The 23,326-nt window shown below is 34.1% G+C and overlaps 1 protein-coding gene across 2 annotated transcripts in view; it reads right to left on the reverse strand.

Moving 5' to 3' along the window:
• Positions 1-5,127, reverse strand: part of LOC138693144 (cilia- and flagella-associated protein 65-like) — a 28,307-nt gene extending 23,180 nt beyond the window's left edge. For both annotated transcript variants that reach the window (XM_069816816.1, XM_069816815.1), the window contains exons 1-2: positions 4,712-5,127; positions 2,820-2,962 (exon numbers count right to left, since the gene is read on the reverse strand). In XM_069816816.1, the coding sequence (XP_069672917.1) occupies positions 2,820-2,962; positions 4,712-4,834 (266 nt within the window). In that variant the 5' untranslated portion in view covers positions 4,835-5,127. The remainder of the gene's footprint in view (positions 1-2,819; positions 2,963-4,711) is intronic.
• Between the last annotated feature and the right edge of the window lie 18,199 nt (positions 5,128-23,326).

Genomic DNA, 23,326 nt, shown 5'->3' on the forward strand with positions numbered 1-23,326 from the left:
TAACAGCATTTTTACAAATGTGAAGACAATTAATGCAGTAAATACAAAGACAAATTAATCTGACAATAAATATTTAAACTAGTGGCTTGTGCAGCAAATGCTGCAAACTAAGTTCATTAGACGTTCAAATAAACATTTTTCAGATTTATTTTCAATGAAGAATACCAGACATTCTGAAAGTTATTTGCTTCCATAATAATGAAAGATACTCTCTCTCGAGCCAATACTGAAGAGAACCACACATATAAATATCTACACCACACCGCCATTAAATATATGAAAAAGACCCAACCCCACTTGATTAATAACTATAAAAATATTTGATTTTTAATAATATTATCTTACGTAAGTTTTATAGCTTTCAGTAACATATACTATATATACTATATAGCCGCCACTCAGTAAAATATAGAAATCAAAATCTAATTTAAGTTGTTCTCTACATCTACTTATATAACCCCAAAACGTTTCACTTTCATATCATCAATATAGCATTAATATGTATAATTAATGAAAAATAGTCACATCACGGCATTAACTACAATAATATTTCATATCTAATAGTAATAATGTCGTCAAACCACCTCAAGTTTTGTAGTTTTTAATATCCAATACACAGCTGTACCCAGAAAATTACACACCACAGAATCGAACCTGTAAATTATTTTTAGTAAGTTAAGTTTTTAATAACAAATTTAATTTGAGCTCTAAATATGTCAGCATTCTTGCAGATCATGGCCTTCGTGTAATATTGTTTACTGTAGTGTGTGTCTTGTTTTATTCTGATGCTCGCTTCGCTTCTCCTGAATGCAATTAGCTAGTTCTCAAAACTGACGACAGATGGATTTTGGAAAATAGGAAAATTATGTAGGAAAATTGACTGAAAACTACTATTTTTCCGAAAAACTTTGGGTTCCAAGCTTTAAAATGAGAGGCCATTTATTAAAATCTGTTCAGCCGTTTTCCCGTAATTTCCATTACCAGTTCAAATTATATATATAGATATTGGCTTATTTAAAAAAATAGACGAAATTCTAGAATTTAAAGTAAGTCCTTTAAAATGTTGATTAAGACCATCTTAGTGTAACAAAATAACTGAAACCTAAAGATTTCAATATACATAGGTATATTTCGATAGGTAACCTCGTGCACCAAAGAGAATGCCTTGGACATTCCATTTGGTTGGTGAGATGTTATATTTCACACTGAGATTCCTCACTAATATTAACAGCATCAAAATGACAATAGAAGAAAAAGCACTGATTCAGTATGAAAAACTTATTAGATTACCAGGAAACAATTGGCATTCATACAGTCCTCTCTGTAGATTGAAAACTCAAAAAAGTTTCATAGCCATTGTTCAAGAATTAAAACAGAAAATCAATATCCCGAATTTAAAAGAAAACCTACAAATTAAACCAAACCCTTTAACTCTATTAAATATGGAATATAATCTAAATTTAACAGAAGAAATACTGAAATCAGAAGTAAACACTGAAATACTAAAACAATTGTCTTTAGAGACAATTAATATTAGATACCCTCCACAAAACTGGCTTCATTTATACACTGACGGATCCTTGATCTCCAGAGAACAAGGTGCCGGTGCAGGTGTTACGTGCTGTCTCTTCTCACTTTATAGATCTCTTGGGTATGGAACAACAAGTTTTGATGGAGAAATCATTGCAATAAGTGAAAGTCCCAGGAATCTTCTATGCCACATCAGTAAATTTAAAAATGCAGTTATATTGTCAGACTCCAAAGCAGCTATTCTATCAATAGTCTCTAAACACACACCTTCATCTCAAACAGCAGAAATAACTAAAATGCTCTCTCAATTAATATCACTCAATAAAAGAATTGTATTCCAATGGATATCATCCCACTGTGGAATCCTGGGAAACGAGAATGCGGATGCTTTAGCAAAGAAGGGCACCACTGCTACTTACAGACCTGTTACTAAATCTACATATTACTCTGTGAAAAGATTTATTAAATCTACATACTTAGACTTCAACAAACAAAATTTGATAACACAATCCCATGGGAACTCTCTGCATCAAAATCCACAGTTAATTCCCGATTTACCACGAAAATCGTCTGTAGCTGCATTTAGATTGGCAACAGGCCATGATTGTTTGGCCAAACACCTGCATAGAATAGGAATATATCAGTCCCCTAACTGTCCATTGTGCAACTCAAACCAAGAAATGGATTCGGAACACCTCAAAATCTGTGCTTCAGTGGCTGGTCATGATAATATCTTTGAAAAATATTGGAGTGCAAGAGGTCAAATGACTTTATTGTCAAACGCCTGGCATTATAAAACAACAACAACAACATATTTCAGACTGAAGTATGGTATACAAGGTTCACAAATCAAATGCTTTTCAATTGTCAGTTGTGTGGCTGCATTGCATGTTTCTCAAACTGAATGGTAGGATCTATTATCAACCCTAGATTGCGCTTTGTATCAATGGCGACAATGTGGAATCATGTATAGAAAGGCACTGGACTTCCTCCTGGACTTTCCATCATTGTTGTCTAAGAAAATCAGCGATCACAGTCCTCTCCCTATTATGGTGCTTGTTTCGTATTAGTTAGGTCTTTCGACAAAACCCCAACACATGTCCAAGAGTTTCAGTCTCTCTGCAACCAGGATGGCTACAACAGGTTGTGTTGGGAACCGACTGTACTGGAGATGAATTACAAGACTTTTGAGCACATTGATATACCGGTATGAAGAAGAAGAAGAAGAAGAAGAAGAAGAAGAAGAAGAAGATGATGATGATATATTAATATTAATTTAATTAGTATACCTTAAGCAATGCCTTGTGGGATTTCGAACAGAAACATTAACAGTTTCTTCACATCCTGGATAAATGGCTGGAAAGACAATTCTGTTCATTTTACCGAAATGGAGAGAAGGATACTCAGCATATGCACGGATATCTACGTTTGTCTATAACATAACAATATATGAGTCACATAAAATATTAACAATATTAACAACAGCAATAAAAGTTCGCTACTACCTATTTATGATACTTAATCACTCATTTAAAGTTTGTGTTACTGCAACCTGTGTATATTTTTGTGTGGCTTTACTTTGTTTATAGTGTTTTTTTCTCTCTCTCTTTATTTCTTGTGTAACTTTGTTTGTATATAGTGTATTTTTTTTTGTGGAAGAGAAGGCCTGATGGCCTTAACTACACCAGAATAGATAGATAGATAGATAGATAGATAGATAGATAGATAGATAGATAGATAGATAGATAGATAGATAGATAGGTAGGTAGGTAGGTAGGTAGGTAGGTAGGTAGGTAGGTAGGTAGGTAGGTAGGTAGGTAGGTAGGTAGGTAGGTAGGTAGGTAGGTAGGTAGGTAGGTAGGTAGGTAGGTAGGTAGGTAGATAGATAGATAGATAGATAGATAGATAGATAGATAGATAGATAGATAGATAGATAGATAGATAGATAGATAGATAGATAGATAGATAGATAGATAGATAGATAGATAGATAGATAGATAGATAGATAGATAGATAGATAGATAGATAGATAGATAGATAGATAGATAGATAGATAGATAGATAGATAGATAGATAGATAAAGTAAGTAAATAAATAAATAAATAAGTAAGTAAGTAAATAAGTAAGTAAATAAATAAGTAAGTAAATAAATAAGTAAGTAAATAAATAAATAAATAAATGAGTGAGTGAGTATGTAAGTAAGTAAATAAATAAATAAATATTTTACTTTTTTGAAAATAGACAGAAAATCGACTAAATATTAGTACACAATGCAGTACCAGTAAATGTTGTAGGTAACTTTCTTGGAATGAAGGTAAGAGTTAAAGTTTATTCATTTTACAGAGCCTATTATGACATGAAATACAGTAATATGGAGAAAAACAGAACAATGATGAAATGAGTATGGCAAGAAATTTTCCACACAACCAACTTTATTATAATATCTTGGTTCTTTTGTTGAAAATACAGGGTGGCGGAGGACCGATGCACCAAAATTTAAAAGGTGATTCTTTAAATATAACAAAACATTCATTACACTTTTCTTTCGATGAAGCACCATTAAGCAGGAAAAAAAGTAGTCTTCACCCAATATTTGCAACGCTCTATTGTGGTAATGGTCCGAGAGCAATGGCTGATTGCTATACAAGCAGATGGGTAAAAATAATCTGAACAGTTAATGTCTTGGATCTTGTTTTGCAAATTAAACCGTTTAGCCATGAATTTAAATTGAATAATTGCGAAAATCGTTAAAATAAATCTTGCAACGCAGCATACTGCCACGTGTCACTGACTGAGTACTGCAGATGGGGAGGGGAAGGTAAGGAGTGCTGGTTGCGCTTGTTAGAGTTATTGTAGTTGCCAAATGCTTCATAGAAACATAACGATTTTCTCTAAAACGTGAATATTAGAGAAAAAGCGTATTTAGGTTTTTCAAATCTCTCCTCACGACCTAATACCAGCTTCATTTTGGTGCAGAGGTTACCATCCACTCTGTATACCAGAAAATCACGACTTATTAAGGGCCAAAAAACAATACGATTAGAATACCCTCTTCTTACATCCCAATTAATTTGCTGTATGTAATGGCATGAACAAAAAAAAAAAAATACTCTACTATAGGCATTTCTTAATGCTTCCTCACAAGCAATTTCAATAACTAGTCAGCAGTCCTGCTCAATACCTCGTATTTTGATGATCCATTAAATTGAAGTCCCCAGCGTTCTACATAGGCTGTTTCACTGTTTTCTGAAGGACATAACTGTACAACAATTATTTGATAGCCTTCTGTGATAACACCTTGCATTGGCTTGAGAGTATAGTGCCTGAAACAAATTTATTAATTCTTCATTTTTCTATATACACTTAAATATCACTGATTAACTTTCCAACTTCTTTACTGTGTTAATAGGAATTTACCTGGCTGCTAGTTTCGAAGTGTTGTTCTTCATTGTCCATAGCCTAGTGGAGAATCCCGCGCTATCTTCTGGTTTCCTGTTGTGGTGGGGTGTGTTCATGATTGTGTTGAAAAGAGTGTGTGTTTTGAAATTGATTTGAGTGTTCAGGATGTGATGTGGGTGTGTTTTTGTATGTTTATAAATTTCATATTGTCCTAGTGTGTTAAGTTTCTGTTTTTTTTTTTTTTTTGGCTGAATGTGTAGTACTTTCATGTCGTTGTCTATGTTGCTGTAGTTATAATTGCAGTTTGTGATGTGTTCTGCATAGGTTGAATTGTTGTGTGGTTTGCTTATGACTGTGATATATTCCTTGTAATGTGTTTGAAATGATCTTCCAGTCTGTCTAATGTCGTTGCAACTGTTGCATGAAACAGGAATTTCACGAAAGCATTACTTACGTAACTTGTGGTGACAAAAACTTGAACATAAGAGGTTGTTCCTCAAGTTGTTTTATCATAAATGTAGTATATACAGGTAACAATGGCAAGCATGGTGGTAAGACTATACTCTGAGGCACTACTTCATATTTAGGTAACCAATCATTTGAGTTTGAAGCAAGTGTATGTCCTGAAAATAAGAATATATCGCTATAGGAATAATTTAATTTGACTGTACCGAAATTAGTGATGATTCTTATAGCTTTCTTCTGCAGTTTAAACAAATGTGGGTGTTGTTTCCCTGAAATAAAATTCCATAATGCTATTAAAATATGCGAAATATGTTGTCTTCAAATAATGTAAAGGGAAGAAAGCTTTCAGCCTTCTCAATAAAAACAAAGTTTTAGACAATTTTCCACAGACGCACAGTGTGCAATAATGCAAATCTAGCTGGACAAAATTAATAACTTCTCTGCATTCCAACGCATTCTTATGAAACTTTGTACGGTCCTTATAAATAGCACATATATATTTTTTTTGTGTCAAACTTTGACTACGTTTGTGTACGAGGAACTACCCCTTTATAGGGGTGGTTTTAGACTAAAATAATTTCTCTCCTAGCTAACAGATTTTTATGAAACACTGTACTGAAGTTACAAGTAGGATATATTTTTTGTGTACAAACTATATTTACGGTTCCATAAAGGAAGTACAGTACCCCTTTACAGGGGGGGGGGGGGCATTTACGCAACTTCTCTCCTACATAACCGATTTTTATGAAACTTTGTAAAGGAGTTACAGGTAGCACATATTTTTGTGTACAAATTCTACAGGTCTATATGGTACCTGTAGACCTAGTTGTACAAAGTTCCATAAAAATATATTATATAGGAGAGAAGTTATTAGTTTTGTCTAAATGTACCACTATAAAGGGCAGTTTCTCGTATAAAACATAATCAGACTTTGTAGACAAAAAATATATTCTGCCTGTAACTTCTGTATAAAGTTTCACAAAAATATGTTACATAAGAGAGAAGTTATTAATTTTGTTTAAATGCGCACGCTATAAAGGGGTAGTTTTCCTGTACAGATGTAATCAGAGTTTGTATACAAAACATGTGTGCCACCTATAAGACATGTACAAAGTTTCATAACAAACCGTTGGAATGCAAAGAAGTTATTAATTTTGTTTAAATGCACACGCTATAAAGGGGTAGTTTTCTTGTACAGATGTAATCAGAGTTTGTATACAAAACATGTGTGCCACCTATAAGACATGTACAAAGTTTCATAACAAACCGTTGGAATGCAAAGAAGTTATTAATTTTGTTTAAATGCACACGCTATAAAGGGGTAGTTTTCTTGTACAGATGTAATCAGAGTTTGTATACAAAACATGTGTGCCACCTATAAGACATGTACAAAGTTTCATAACAAACCGTTGGAATGCAAAGAAGTTATTAATTTTGTTTAAATGCACACGCTACAAAGGGGTAGTTTTCTTGTACAGATGTAATCAGAGTTTGTATACAAAACATGTATGCCACCTATAAGACATGTACAAAGTTTCATAACAAACCGTTGGAATGCAAAGAAGTTATTAATTTTGTTTAAATGCACACGCTATAAAGGGGTAGTTTTCTTGTACAGATGTAATCAGAGTTTGTGTACAAAACATGTGTGCCACCTATAAGACATGTACAAAGTTTCATAACAAACCGTTGGAATGCAAAGAAGTTATTAATTTTGTTTAAATGCACACGCTATAAAGGGGTACGGTAGTTTTCTTGTACAGATGTAATCAGAGTTTGTATACGAAACATGTGTGCCACCTATAAGACATGTACAAAGTTTCATAACAAACCGTTGGAATGCAAAGAAGTTATTAATTTTGTTTAAATGCACACGCTATAAAGGGGTAGTTTTCTTGTACAGATGTAATCAGAGTTTGTATACAAAACATGTGTGCCACCTATAAGACATGTACAAAGTTTCATAACAAACCGTTGGAATGCAAAGAAGTTATAAATTTTGTTTAAATGCACACGCTATAAAGGGGTACGGTAGTTTTCTTGTACAGATGTAATCAGAGTTTGTATACAAAACATGTGTGCCACCTATAAGACATGTACAAAGTTTCATAACAAACCGTTGGAATGCAAAGAAGTTATTAATTTTGTTTAAATGCATACGCTATAAAGGGGTAGTTTTCTTGTACAGATGTAATCAGAGTTTGTATACAAAACATGTGTGCCACCTATAAGACATGTACAAAGTTTCATAACAAACCGTTGGAATGCAAAGAAGTTATTAATTTTGTTTAAGTGCACACGCTATATAGGGGTAGTTTTCTTGTACAGACGTAATCAGAGTTTGTATACAAAACATGTGTGCCACCTATAAGACATGTACAAAGTTTCATAACAAACCGTTGGAATGCAAAGAAGTTATTAATTTTGTTTAAATGCACACGCTATAAAGGAGTAGTTTTTTTGTACAGATGTAATCAGAGTTTGTATACAAAACATGTGTGCCACCTATAAGACATGTACAAAGTTTCATAACAAACCGTTGGAATGCAAAGAAGTTATTAATTTTGTTTAAATGCATACGCTATAAAGGGGTACGGTAGTTTTCTTGTACAGATGTAATCAGAGTTTGTATACAAAACATGTGTGCCACCTATAAGACATGTACAAAGTTTCATAACAAACCGTTGGAATGCAAAGAAGTTATTAATTTTGTTTAAATGCATACGCTATAAAGGGGTAGTTTTCTTGTACAGATGTAATCAGAGTTTGTATACAAAACATGTGTGCCACCTATAAGACATGTACAAAGTTTCATAACAAACCGTTGGAATGCAAAGAAGTTATTAATTTTGTTTAAATGCACACGCTATAAAGGGGTAGTTTTCTTGTACAGATGTAATCAGAGTTTGTATACAAAACATGTGTGCCACCTATAAGACATGTACAAAGTTTCATAACAAACCGTTGGAATGCAAAGAAGTTATTAATTTTGTTTAAATGCACACGCTATAAAGGGGTACGGTAGTTTTCTTGTACAGATGTAATCAGGGTTTGTATACAAAACATGTGTGCCACCTATAAGACATGTACAAAGTTTCATAACAAACTGTTGGAATGCAAAGAAGTTATTAATTTTGTTTAAATGCATACGCTATAAAGGGGTAGTTTTCTTGTACAGATGTAATCAGAGTTTGTATACAAAACATGTGTGCCACCTATAAGACATGTACAAAGTTTCATAACAAACCGTTGGAATACAAAGAAGTTATTAATTTTGTTTAAATGCACACGCTATAAAGGGGTAGTTTTCTTGTACAGACGTAATCAGAGTTTGTATACAAAACATGTGTGCCACCTATAAGACATGTACAAAGTTTCATAACAAACCGTTGGAATGCAAAGAAGTTATTAATTTTGTTTAAATGCACACGCTATAAAGGGGTACGGTAGTTTTCTTGTACAGATGTAATCAGAGTTTGTATACAAAACATGTGTGCCACCTATAAGACATGTACAAAGTTTCATAACAAACCGTTGGAATGCAAAGAAGTTATTAATTTTGTTTAAATGCACACGCTATAAAGGGGTAGTTTTCTTGTACAGATGTAATCAGAGTTTGTATACAAAACATGTGTGCCACCTATAAGACATGTACAAAGTTTCATAACAAACCGTTGGAATGCAAAGAAGTTATTAATTTTGTTTAAATGCACACGCTATAAAGGGGTACGGTAGTTTTCTTGTACAGATGTAATCAGAGTTTGTATACAAAACACGTGTGCCACCTATAAGACATGTACAAAGTTTCATAACAAACCGTTGGAATGCAAAGAAGTTATTAATTTTGTTTAAATGCACACGCTATAAAGGGGTAGTTTTCTTGTACAGATGTAATCAGAGTTTGTATACAAAACATGTGTGCCACCTATAAGACATGTACAAAGTTTCATAACAAACCGTTGGAATGCAGAGAAGTTATTAATTTTGTTTAAATGCACACGCTATAAAGGGGTAGTTTTCTTGTACAGATGTAATCAGAGTTTGTATACAAAACATGTGTGCCACCTATAAGACATGTACAAAGTTTCATAACAAACCGTTGGAATGCAAAGAAGTTATTAATTTTGTTTAAATGCACACGCTATAAAGGGGTAGTTTTCTTGTACGGATGTAATCAGAGTTTGTATACAAAACATGTGTGCCACCTATAAGACATGTACAAAGTTTCATAATAAACCGTTGGAATGCAAAGAAGTTATTAATTTTGTTTAAATGCACACGCTATAAAGGGGTAGTTTTCTTGTACAGATGTAATCAGAGTTTGTATACAAAACATGTGTGCCACCTATAAGACATGTACAAAGTTTCATAACAAACCGTTGGAATGCAGAGAAGTTATTAATTTTGTCCAGCTAGTGATTTGCATTCTGATTCACTGTGCGTTTGCTAAGGTTAGATAAAATGTGTCCAATGTATTTTTAACCTGATGTTCGATGTCATGTGAATAATTTTGCAAACACTCGCAAGTGATTAAAAACTTCCTTAATCCATGATTCGTTTCTGCTGTTAAGTCGAACATGGAAAAGTTACTGTATGGCTCACCACTGAAAAAAAAATTAATTACTGATAAATGAAGAACATGCAAACTTTAAAACAAGGATTCAATACTCTAAATTATTCTATATTAAATCGTAAAAGAATTGATGTAACCGGACGTGACCAGATATATTAAAACTCACATTGTATTTGGAGAACTGTAAAATAATATTTTTTTTCAATAAAATGTTTAAACCCTTCTGTAAGAATAAAAGTACTTTACAAACTTGTAATTGAAGTTACATGAGTAAGAACGTACCTATCTGAACAGATTCCATGTCTCACAACACAATAAATCACTAACAATTGGCTCTTTTTCACCCACATAGTAAGCCCCTCTGTCTATGGCTGAACAGGAGCGAGAAATGTTAGGAAGAACTAATTGTTCAAACCCTTCTAAATATAGCTTGCTGCTGATAAAACAGTAAATGCTATTTCTCACAAGATTCCTCAAATGTTAAAGAACATGAATTCATATTCACCTATGCGTAACTAAAGAAGTCGAAATTTGATTTTTGTCCACCTAGACTGGGAAAATTGCACACTGTGAGACGTGTTCAATATGGTGTTCCCAGTACGTTTCATGTCAACTACAAGGAGGAAGAACAATTGGACGGAGTTACGTAATAGGAGACCAAGAGTCAAAAACCTGTTTTGAGATATTGGCCATTGAAATAAATCTCTTTTTTTTTTATACAACATTTTATGCAAGAAGTATTATAACATTCATATTATTACAAAAAATAGCACAAATAATACAGTTCCATAAAAGGCTAACCGATTTTTAATAGAAGACCAGCAGTTGAATTAATATTTCAAAGCAAAATAAATAAATTAATTTTATGCAATAAACGATAGCTGCAAAATTCAGATATCCCATCCTTGATTTTTTCCGAGTTAAATTAGCCTGCCATCAACAGATTTGTGCAAATATCTAATTTCTTTTCAAATTGTCGGTTGGTCTATTATTGTGCAACTCCGTCCAATTGTCGCATACATCTTAAGTTTGATAAGTGAAATATGTTACTATAGTCCCGTCACTCTTATTTCCGGCAGCCAATCACGTTGCAGGTCGGCTACATTTAAACGTGTGCATCTTGTGATTCGCTGATGAAGATAAAGAAGGCTCGATAAATACTTAATATAATCGCCCACCATTTTGGCTTGTTCGTTGGCGTTCACAGAAAGCACACGAGGACATTATTTGCCGCTCAATTATTTGCTGAATTACAGTGCGTTTGATTTATTATCACAGAAGCTACGACATGATAATGTTTGACGGTGTGGCAAATAGATCCCTCGTCCGGTAGCTCGGCAACGAAAGAACAAAAATGGCGAATGATACTACCTACCTAGACTTTATAGAGTCTTCACTTTCTATGACGTAAGCAAAGAGGAGGAGTCACGAAGGAAATAACAGCGTCGCGACTATAGTCAGTGATATAGGCTTATGCAATGGAGGGGGAAAGGAACTGACAACCCTACCCCATTATCTCCTGGCTTAGTTGCCTCATTAATAATGCCTTTTTGGTGTTACTTATAGGGTACAAACCAGTCTTTGGACTGTTGACTAAACATACATGCATACATACCTACTATCTTTATTGAAAATGGAACAGGAACATGAGCCTGGTAGAAAGAGTCATCTTTGCCATGCAGGTCATTGCAATAATTTCCCCAACAGGCACGACCATCTAATTCAATCCCATACAATTTATTTGGTTTGTCTGGACGAAAATATACTTGAAAAAGTGCCGAATGTCCACTTGAGATTTTGACTGACTGTGGATGTATAGCAAATATACCCGATTTATCTGGAGTAATAATAAACAAATAATTGAATATGTTAAAAATAATGAAATGAGGAAATGTCGCTGAAAAAGATAAGTTCATAATAGAGACCAGTACTTAATTAAGGTAAACAAAAATATAATACTCTGTTATTATTCGGTTGAGAAACTTTTATCATCCAGTCTGCTGTCGAAAAATCTGAAAGTTAGAATTTATAAAACAGTTATATTACCGGTTGTTCTGTATGGTTGTGAAACTTGGACTCTCACTTTGAGAGAGGAACGTAGGTTAAGGGTGTTTGAGAATAAGGTGCTTAGGGTAATATTTGGGGCTAAGAGGGATGAAGTTACAGGAGAATGGAGAAAGTTACACAACACAGAACTGCACGCATTGTATTCTTCACCTGACATAATTAGGAACATTAAATCCAGACGTTTGAGATGGGCAGGGCATGTAGCACGTATGGGCGAATCCAGAAATGCATATAGAGTGTTAGTTGGGAGGCCGGAGGGAAAAAGACTTTTAGGGAGGCCGAGACGTAGATGGGAAGATAATATTAAAATGGATTTGAGGGAGGTGGGATATGATGATAGAGAATGGATTAATTTTGCTCAGGATAGGGACCAATGGCGGGCTTATGTGAGGGCGGCAATGAACCTCCGGGTTCCTTAAACGCCAGTAAGTAAGTAAGTAATTAAGTAAGTAGTAAGTATAAGCTTATTTAATATTAATATACAGCTTTTGGAAATAGACATAAGGAAATGTAAAAAAAAAAAATCCTGTACCGTACATTCTTTTTAAACTCTGCTAAGCAGGCATACAGAAGAACTTAACCCTCAGTTCAGGTGCACACCTGAGATAGGATGCGACAAACCATTTTACTCCGTTCGAGAAAAAAATTATATAAATAACTACTGAAGCTTTCCTGGCGACGTGATAATTCGAAATTTTCTCGGGCTTCCAGCCAGGTCATAAGTTGGTGATCCACCGACGTTTCGAGGATGTTCATCTTCCTAATCTTCAGGGTTAAATGATATCTGAGGGTACCTAGCTCCTTAATTTATAGTGCCAGAGGGAGTCAGCCGAGGAGCTGTGCGCCGATTGGCTGTTATTAGTGCGGACCGCGGCGAGAACGTTGCCGAACGAGATGAGGAAGATGAACATCCTCGAAACGTCGGTGGATCACCAACTTATGACCTGGCTGGAAGCCCGAGAAAGTTTCGAAAATTATATAACTTTATTTAATAGAAAATATATTTTGTTTCTAGAAAAATATTATAACACTGTAGTAAATAGAGTAGCCGGACTATTTCACAAGATGACTGCCCTTAATCTCATTGTCAGGTATTAGGTTGAAGCACGCATCTGGTAACAAAGTTGTCAAATATCCATTACTTAAAGTGGTGATTTATTAATACCAGAATTAAAGTATTAAAATACTCTTAAACTGTAGACGTGACAGAAACATTATGTAGAATTATTTGTTGGAATTGAGAACTCTAAATGTAAAGTCGTTTATAAAATGTATATTTCTAAATAATGTGTTTAAAAAAAGAATAGGATCAATAATAATTGCCACGTAAAATAATAAAATTATTTCCGAGAAATCTAAGTGCAAAGGAACAAAATAGTGGAGGACCTTTCCATTCATAATATGTTCAGGATTCGTCCCTTGACATTGAACACATTCCACTCTATTTGTGTGCATGATGCGTGTGTGTGAGTGTGTATGTATATATATATATATATATATATATAAGTGTTTTTGAACCTTTTGCAATATGTGGCATGCTAAAGTTGTAATTTAAAATCCCGTAGTACACAAATACACCAAGTTCCGCTTAGAAGGATCGGGAAATAAATGCTCACAATTTAAATCAGATAAAGTTATTGTTTGATTTAAATCTGACAAGATGCAGACACTGTTCAAGTTTATGCAACAATGGTTTAAAAACAGCTGCATGCGCATGCGAACCAATGTTTAACGTGGAAACAAGCCTGGCGCCATTCAATAGAGCACTCCGTCATTTTTTTTTAGTTGGTTACTTAATGACGCTGTATCAACTACTCGGTCATTTAGCATCGATGGGATTTGTGATAGCGAGATGGTATTTGTCGAGATGAGGCAGAGGATTCGCCATAGATTACCTAACATTCGTCTTACGGTTGGGGAAGCCTCAGAAAAACCCAACCAGATAATCAGCTCAAGGGGGAATCGAACCCGTGCCCGAACGGACCATTCTTCTTCATCGAGGCAACAGTCACAGGGAATGTGTATCTGAACATGTTGCAGAACTTTTGTTGTTGACCAACTCATCCAAAGGATCGTATTTTCAGCAACTTGAGTCATTGGAAACAAATTTGTACTAAATAAAGTAAATATAATAATTAACTACTGCGTGTTCAGTTCAAAGTGTGTCATGGCTCGCTGTATGCCATGAGAATTCAATCTTCCTACATTTCCGCAGAGGCCAGAGAAGTTGCCTAGCAAGTACAGCATTCATTCTGAAGGGTACTTACTGATATGTACGGTAACGCCTGTAGTGGCAGGAATGTGAACTGTTTGGAAACACGTACTGAGGTGTTTTTTTTTCTTACTGTCGGGATATGGGGAGAGGGTTAAGACGATTACTTACGTATTTGTTGACATTAACTTCGACGGTCAACATGGACATGGAGCATTTGATTTGTGTTGTGGAATGTTGCGGTACGCAACCGATGATAACAAATACCCTGCATACGACTTGCCCGCGCAAAACGCAGTTCGAAAGAGGTTATGGTAGCACACAGACCGTACAGACTGCCATCTGTTGCTATGACGTTCAAGTTATACCGTACACGTTCTCAAGTTCAGATTGAACGTCTTGAATAATAGGCAACTTCTCTGACATATAAGCTGAAACTCGCTTCAAATCGCTGACTCAACAACAGTGACGTAGTGACACACTTTGAAATGAACACCCAGTAGGTTATGTTAAATGTTGTTTTATTTAACGACGTTCGCAATTGCAGAGGTTATATCAGCGTCGCCGGATGTGCCGGAATTTTGTCCTGCAGGAGTTCTTTTACATGCCAGTAAATCTACTGACATGAGCCTGTCGCATTTAAGCACACTTAAATGCCATCGACCTGGCCCGGGATCGAACCTGCAACCTTGGGCATATAAGGCCAGTGCTATACCAGGTCGACCCCAATAGGTAGCCATAATCTTATTTCTAAGCTGCAGCCCTCTTGTTAGTGCTCTATTTTCTTTTTTGCCTTTACTCCCAAGGTATACAGTAGCAGGTGCACAAAAAATCGAAGAATGAATGAATGAATGAACAGAAAATGAACCATTTATCTCCATTTCTTCATATAGTTTTGTATATTATTAAAATTAAATATAATACTGTACCTGTCTCCCATTCAAAAGTAGCAGCATCTTTCATATGATTTGTTATACTAACTGTACTTGGAATAGTTTGTTTTGCATGTACAGTGGTTAGCCCAAAGTCCAAATAAGACGTGCTTAGTGTTAAAGGAGGAGTATAATTCGTAAATGTCACACTGTCATGTACATAACTTGCATAGCCACCGGTTACGACTTCAAGTTGTGGATACCTCACAATATTTAAGTCCTGGAATCTGACAGTGTCCCAAGACTTGCAAAAGCCGATCAAATCAATAACCAATGGACGCTGTAACATAAAGGTTTTATTGCATAAACTTTCGAATAGAATCTGAAAGTTGGCAATTTGTAATAAATAACTAATTGAATTGATCATTGCATAAAGGTCATGAGTCAGGTTTTTTACGAAAATTGAACATTGTGATATAGGGGTAGCCCGACCAGTCTGTGTAAGAAGGAAATGAATACACTTTCAAACAGTGTTGTAATCGAAGCCTGAAATGTCCACTTCTTGCAGAAAAGTCATGAGTCACTGACTCGTGACCTTTTTGCACTGAATGACTTTAAATCTGTAGTCTATATTATAAATGTTCATTGACGGAATTAATAGTGTTTCCTGTGTCCTTTTTATTTGAAATTTAATGCTCATTTTTGTCGCATTTGATGTTGTTGTGGAAAGATATCAGAATCCAATTCTACAAGTTCAGTGAGTGCTCCAAAGGAAAGAAAGTAACAAAATATGCTGACCAATATAGAAGAAACATTATTCGGGGATTGAATCACGGACCTCCCGAATGCGAGTCCCAAGGCGGAATGCATGAGCCAACTTGCTCGGTAATCTATCTACTTTCCAAAGTGTACAGATTTTCATTAGAGTTCACTCTTGTTCTAAATAAAATACAGCTATATAATATGAAAATAGTACACAAAAGTCTTCTTATTTGTTGTATACTGGTATATTATACATTTTATGTAATTAAACCTTTATTTGCTAAAAATATATTTTATTAATTGGTAAAATGTAAACGTTCATTGCAAAAAGTCATAAGTCATTGATTTTAAAAATGTATTTTATGCCAAACGAAAAATTTTAAATAAAAAATGTTTAATGCAATATTTTCCTTGATAAAGATTTAATCACTGACAGTTGTATGAGAATTAAAATTTAGGTGGTTTATGCTGTAGGCAGTTTTTTCTCTCTCTCCTGTAAAATTTCAATTTCTAACTCATGACCTTTTTGAAATGACCGATTCAATTGCATAAAGCATTTGGCTACATGTCATAATATTTTTCTGATACAAATACAAACATTGACAGGCTTATGCAAACTACAGCTGACTTCCGATAATTCACGTGCCGTTAATTCGCGATCCTTTTTTTTGGGGGGGGGGGTGGTGGGAAGAGGCGAAGTAACATTATCGTGGAATGCGTGCATTGATTACTGCAGATTATCGGAGTCAACTGTATGTATTTTTTTATCTTTATAAAATCTGGATGAGCTTGAAATTTGTTCACAAAACAAATTTGTTTTTTCCTCATACTCTATAGTCTGTAATAGTAATATGCGTTACAAGAGCAGTATGTTGAAGTTTTCATGTTCGAGGAAAAGTCTGAAAATGCGAAACGTAGTTGAGCTTTTTTAATTTCCGAGAATTGAAAGAAAACATACCGCTCGTGTATCGTACATTATTTTGTGCGAAGATCGTTTATTACATACCTGAAAGAGGAATTTATAATTAGTTGCAATGAAATCTCCATCTTGGTTTCTGTTCAATGACGGCAAATTTGCAAAACAAAAATATCTATCTTCAACATTGTTGCTTTAAAATATTTTCTGTGTTTACTATACTCCAGCAGGCTGTGATATACATGTCTTTTTTTCCCCCCAGTCTATAAATGCGAACTTAAAACAAACGGCTTCCTTAATGTTACATGCATCACGAATGCAGTAACTTTAGTGGAGTTGTAGAGTTTACTTAATTTTTGCAAATATTTAAAAATAATAATTAACAGTGAAATTTAGGTGGTAAGTTTCCAATTTATAATTATTACTATACTGAACGTCTCTAAAAATAATATGTTAAAAGCCTAAAGCAGTAAAATCAATATGTCACTTAAGCGGTAAGAAGAGGGAAATTGTTATGTGTGTTAGGTTGGGAATACTGAATGTGGAATTTTAGACTTTCCGCGGATTGGTTTTGTGCGGAAACCAAGCAAATACGCACGATCTCGCACAAAAGAAATTTAAGTAACTTCATCATTTTTATCACAATATCATGTTTCATAAAATATCAATTAGAATCCTATATGATTAAAATCTAAGGAACATCCAGAAAAAGAGAAAAGTTTTCTTTCTTCATAGTTTTTGCTTGGTATGGTTTCAATAACTGGTACCAGTAACAAAAAGCTATTTAAACTCTTGCAGGCGTGCTATTCTTGCAATGACGATGAAAGGAAAAGCCTTGACTCTGCTAGACATCAAATACCGGTAGTCATGGTGACTAGATGTCTACTTCACGTACCTCATAATGAATAAGGCAGAACAGTCGTTTAACATAACAGCCCATTGATGTTGGGCAAAATGTAATTCTTATACACTCTTTTCCATCTGGAGGAATTGTACCACACTGCTTTTCCAATTTAAAAATGCTTTGTTTCATATCTATATCAAACTGGAAGGTAGCAGGAACTTTAGACGAATTTCTGAGTTCAATCAGTCTACAATCGTCTGTTTTGGAGACACTGCTGTGAAATACCAATACTCTCTGTGATATTGCAACATGAGGACCTGAAAAATAAGTTCCGTAAAATGGGGTGAACAGGAATGCAGGGGTGAATAGGAACGCATTTTTACTATTTATTATTTCTTTCTGTCGAAGCGTAGATATAATAATAAGAGTGTTTATGTTTTTATTGTAACGAGTGAACAAATAAACACTCTTATTATTACATATACTCTTTGACACAAAGAAATAAAAAATAGTAAAAATTCGTTCCTATTCACTTCGTTTCACGACTCTTTACTTCTGACAAGACTACACATTACTTGATAAGCAAGAAGACGGACCCATTTGACCCATATTCACTTAATTTAATTGCTTATCGGTCTACACCATCTTTTCAAAATGAAAATAACAAATAGAGCCTATCGTACCCACACTATTTCCCTTTACTCCGAATTTTATTACGACACCTGAAGAATTTGAGATACTGAAGTAATCATAATTGACTGAGAAAGGTACGACAGGAGAATATAATATGTTTAAACTAAATACAGATCCAGGTTCTAAATTCGTTTTATATGGATTCACTTCAAACACATGATCAAGAGGATTTGTTGCTGGATCTCGATGAATATCATATTCTTGTACTTCCTGAAATAAAGAAAACATAATCTTATGAGTAAACGCAGAAATACAATTCTCCATGAAATCCCTTTAACAAAAGTAACATGTGGTCCATTTGGTACCATACACAATACTATCAAAAGCATCTGTTCCAATCTGTCAGGGTTGTCAACACTACATTTTGAAAATATTTTCCAAAAACTACTACTGATTTCTATTCTCAAGAAGTTAATAACCCTGTTGTCATTACATACACTAATAGTGAAATTAGACTCTAATCAAAAGTTGATCGTACTTTGAGTCTTTCGTTTGAAGCTAGTGAATAATTAGTGACTAATTGGATATCTAAATGCCCCAGCTTTAGTGCACCATTAGTCAAATAAGCAGTGCATGATCTTTCACGTCAAAGGCCAGGTCCAAATTCTGAGTGTTTGAGTGGGTTTTCTTCAGGTAGATTATTCCAATTTCCTGTGCTGTCATCCCAAATCTCTCCATGAACTACAATGAGCCACATGTTATTTTACTAACAATAAACAACAATAAACTCATGTCTTGAGAGATTTAGTAACTTATATGAGATGAGATCTTTGAGGAATTAGATTGTGGTGCACATTTTGAATGTTTCAGCTGTGTAGTTTTCAGTTCACATAATGGATCCAATCATAGCCAGTCTCATATTTACAAACTACAAGTCATTGCAAAGCTGCTATCTTGTTTGCATTCATAGAGGTTTTAAGCATATTTCTGAACTCTTGTATATTCATGTTGGGGTTTCGTAACAAGCTTTGTTTTTTACGTTGATGGATTGTTAGCCCTTTGCCCAACCTCCAAGCTGGAGAACCACCCCTTATCGGCTGTCTCCTCTGGAGGGAAGAAGACCTTTAGGGAGTCTGAGATGTAAATGGGAAGATAATATTAAAATGGATTTGAAAAAGATGGAAAATGATGCTAGGGACTGGATTAATCTTGCTCAGGATAGGGAGTGATGGGGAGATTATGTGAGGGCAGCAATGAAACTCAGGGTTCTCTAAAAGCCATATGTATGTAAGTAAGTATATTCATTGCGGCAGTATTATTCGAAATACTTGTTATGGACTGTAAGGTTGCTTGGAATCAGACAGGATAATAGCACGACTGAATTCTGTAACACTGCATATTAATTGGTTAAGGGCAGTACGGTAAGTATATCCTGGATTTTACTATCAAAACAGGTTTAGTGTAATCATTTGAGGCATAATAATGAGAAAAGAGTTTACATTGGAGACCTACACTGATGCAGCCAGTTGGTGCCAACCTTGACCCATCTGTATATAGGGCCTACATGGAGACATTTGTCAGTGGAAATCTAGTGTTTGCCTTTATGGCATTGAACTTTAGTACAACTGTATTTAAGTCCGTTTTCTTACATTCTTCTATGAGGCCAATTTGAGTTCAGAGGGGATAATTATCAAAGGATTTTGCAGTGGTGTGAATTGCTTAGGTTTTAAAATGATGTTGAATTTAGTTTTTGTTTTAAGAGCAATTTGGATAATATCTTCCTGAATTTTCAGTCGTCTGTTCTTCTTCTTTTTTTTTTTTTTTTAATTAATTTATTTTATGTTGCTTTAACTTAGGAAGTCATATCGCGACAATACATAAACAATTCTTACAGTTTACATAGACTTTGCTGTATTACAATAATCATTTTAGATACATTTGTAAATGTTGATAGCTTTCAGAAATTTAATTAAGTTTGAACTGAATGATGGGTTGTTTAGAACTGTTGATAAGTCTGTTTTGGTATATGGAATTGATCTCGATGGACATTCAGAAATTAAATGGCGTACAGAGATCCTACTGTGGCAATTGGTACATGTTGGAGGAGGAGTTCTGTCTAGAAGATAAGAATGTGTTGGTGTGGTCAACTCGCAATCTGGTGATTATTACTTGATCTTGACGTTTAAAATTCTGTAGTGGATATTTCATTCTGGAATGCTGTACTATTTCGTGAAGTTTGCTGGATGATGACTCTGTCCATGATGTTTGCCAATGGTTGTGCAGTTTTCTGGATATGTATTTAATGGCGTCTGTATGAGGAATAGATGTTAAAAAATGCAATGGAAGTCGTGTAGCTTCTTTTGCTGTGGCATCTACAGTTTCATTTCCAGGAATGCCCTGATGAGAAGGGATCCATATTAGAGTTATTTTTCGTCCTTGTTTCATCAGGTCAGTGAGGAGCTTGAATTAGTGCGTTGGTAGAGAATATATCTTGAAGAGCTTGTAAACTTGATTGAGAATCAGTGTGAAGAAGATAAGATTTATCAGTCTCTGTTTCCAGAATATATTCTAAAGCTTTTTTGATGGCGTACTCACATGTGAAGACTGAATAAAGAGATGGCAATGTGTACAACATCGTGTGGTCAGGGTAAACTACAGCACATCCACATCCTTGGTTAGTCTGTGATCCATCTGTGTATATGTGACGGTAATTACGGTACTGATCCCATTGTTCTCTGCAAAATTGTTGATACATAATATTGTTCGTTTCAGTTTTAATATGATATGTTAGATCCAGATTTATTTCAGGTAACATGATTCTCCAAGGTGGATGGGCAGTGTGTCTGTTCTTGTTTTCGTATTCTGACCAGAACATATTGTTAAGTAATCTGATAAGCCTTTAATAAAGTTTGATTGCAGATTCTGATATTTCTGATTCTTTTACTCTGTTCTTGATTAGGGAAACCATTTCATATCAATATCAAATAAAGTATTATTATGATCATGTATTCAGAACTACAATATAACTTACTGTACTCCCTGTTTTACAGTTAAACGGTACTTACTTTCTGATCATTACGTACTTTTATTGTTCTAATTGAACAACAACCAGTTGGAACTGATCCAAAATTATAAAATGTTTTTTCTTTTACATTCATTATCCACTAAAGTTAAAAACAGAATCCAATTTCACTTAATATTATACTATACTTTGCTAAGTTAAAAAGGTATTTCTTCCAACATATTTCATAAATATGGAATATCAAGAGTTAAAAAGTATGAATTATATATCCATATTCGATTGTACTAGAAATGGCCAAAATATATAACTGTCATACCACGTAAAAAGACACTCAACTGTTTTTGACAATGAATAAAAACAAATGAAGGGAATATGATTTGTTACAAGACGTGGATTTAAATAGGTATATAAGATATAAACGGTATAATTATTATTGTTCCAAGAAGTAAATTCGTTACGATTTTTTAAGTTGTTCTGAGTAAAACAGTTCATATTGTATTGTATTTATTAACATTCCATGCTATTCATACATTGCTTCACAGCTAGAATATGGAACAAGTCAAAAAAACTTAATAATACTAAATAATTTTTTACAAAAAAAAAAAAAAGCCGCCCTAAATAAGGGTTTGAATAGATCGGCCTACTAATCAATTCTTAAAGAATAATCATTAAAACCAATTGTGTGACATTTGAAGTCTTAATTTATAGTCACAGTCTAGTTGAAATGCAGTATATACAGAAGAGGTTTACAATATAGTTTACTAGTACAACACAAAGTTTTTGTATCAATTTCATGAAGCATTGCTGAATGTCATGAATTCATCTACAGAATAGAAGGCATGATAAATTACATACTTCTTTAATTTGGCCCTAAATAATTTTATGTTTTGAGTTTCATTTTTATATCAATTGGAAGGCTATTAAAAATTTTTACTGCCATATGACGCACTCCTTTTTGATAGCACGATAGACTTGCCGATGGAGTATGAACATAATTTTTTTATGCGTATTTATGCTATGAACTGATCAATTAGTTACAAAGTTTTCACAATTACATAGGAGGAAGATTATTAATCAAAAAATATACTGACAAGCCATGGGCATTATTTGTAGTTTTTTTAAAATAGTCCTACACGATTCCTTAGATTTGGCACCTACTATTATTCTAATTACTCTTTTTTGTAGTAGTACTATCTGTGGAATTTCCCCAGAATATTATTCCAAAACTCATTACCGAGTGGAAGTATACAAAGTATATTGTTTTTAAGGTATTGATATTTACAATCTTTTGCATAGATCTAATAGCAAAACATGGTGATTTAGTTTGGGGATAATTCTTTAATATGATTTGTTCAATTTAACACATTATCGATTTTTAAGCCAAGAAATTTGGTTGTTGTTTCTAATAGGGAGCTATTGTTAATTATTACACTTGAAATTTGCGAGGTGAATTTGGACAGGATTTAAATTGAATTATGTTAGTTTTATTGCAATTTAATACTAATTTATTAACTGAAAACCAGTCACATATTTTGAAGAGAATTTCCTCTCTTGAAGATTGGAATGTGTTGGAGTTATTGACTGTAATTACCATACTTGTGTCATCTGCAAATAATATGGGATGACCTACATCTTTTATTAAGGGGGGAAAATCATTTATAAACACCGGAAAAAGTAGGTGAGCTAATATTGATCCTTGAGGAATTCCATTATTAATAGTTCCCCACGTCGAGGTAGATTTCATAATTGTATTCATTTCGACTTTCTGTTTCCTATCTATGAGATATGAGTGAAACCATTGGTGTGCAATGCCTTTAATTCCATAATAATCTAATTTGTCTAGCAGCAGTTTATGATTTATACAGTCAAATGATTTGGATAAATCACAGAAAATCCCTCCAAATTGTAATTTTTTGTTAACTGCTGCCAGGATTTTGTCAGTTAAACTAAATATTGCATTTTCCATGCCTTTATTTTTTCTAAATCCAAACTGTTTTGGGACTAAAATGTTGCATCTTTCTAGATGATGAT

Source organism: Periplaneta americana, chromosome 17 (genome assembly GCF_040183065.1).
Source record: "Periplaneta americana isolate PAMFEO1 chromosome 17, P.americana_PAMFEO1_priV1, whole genome shotgun sequence".
Classification (NCBI taxonomy): domain Eukaryota; kingdom Metazoa; phylum Arthropoda; class Insecta; order Blattodea; family Blattidae; genus Periplaneta; species Periplaneta americana.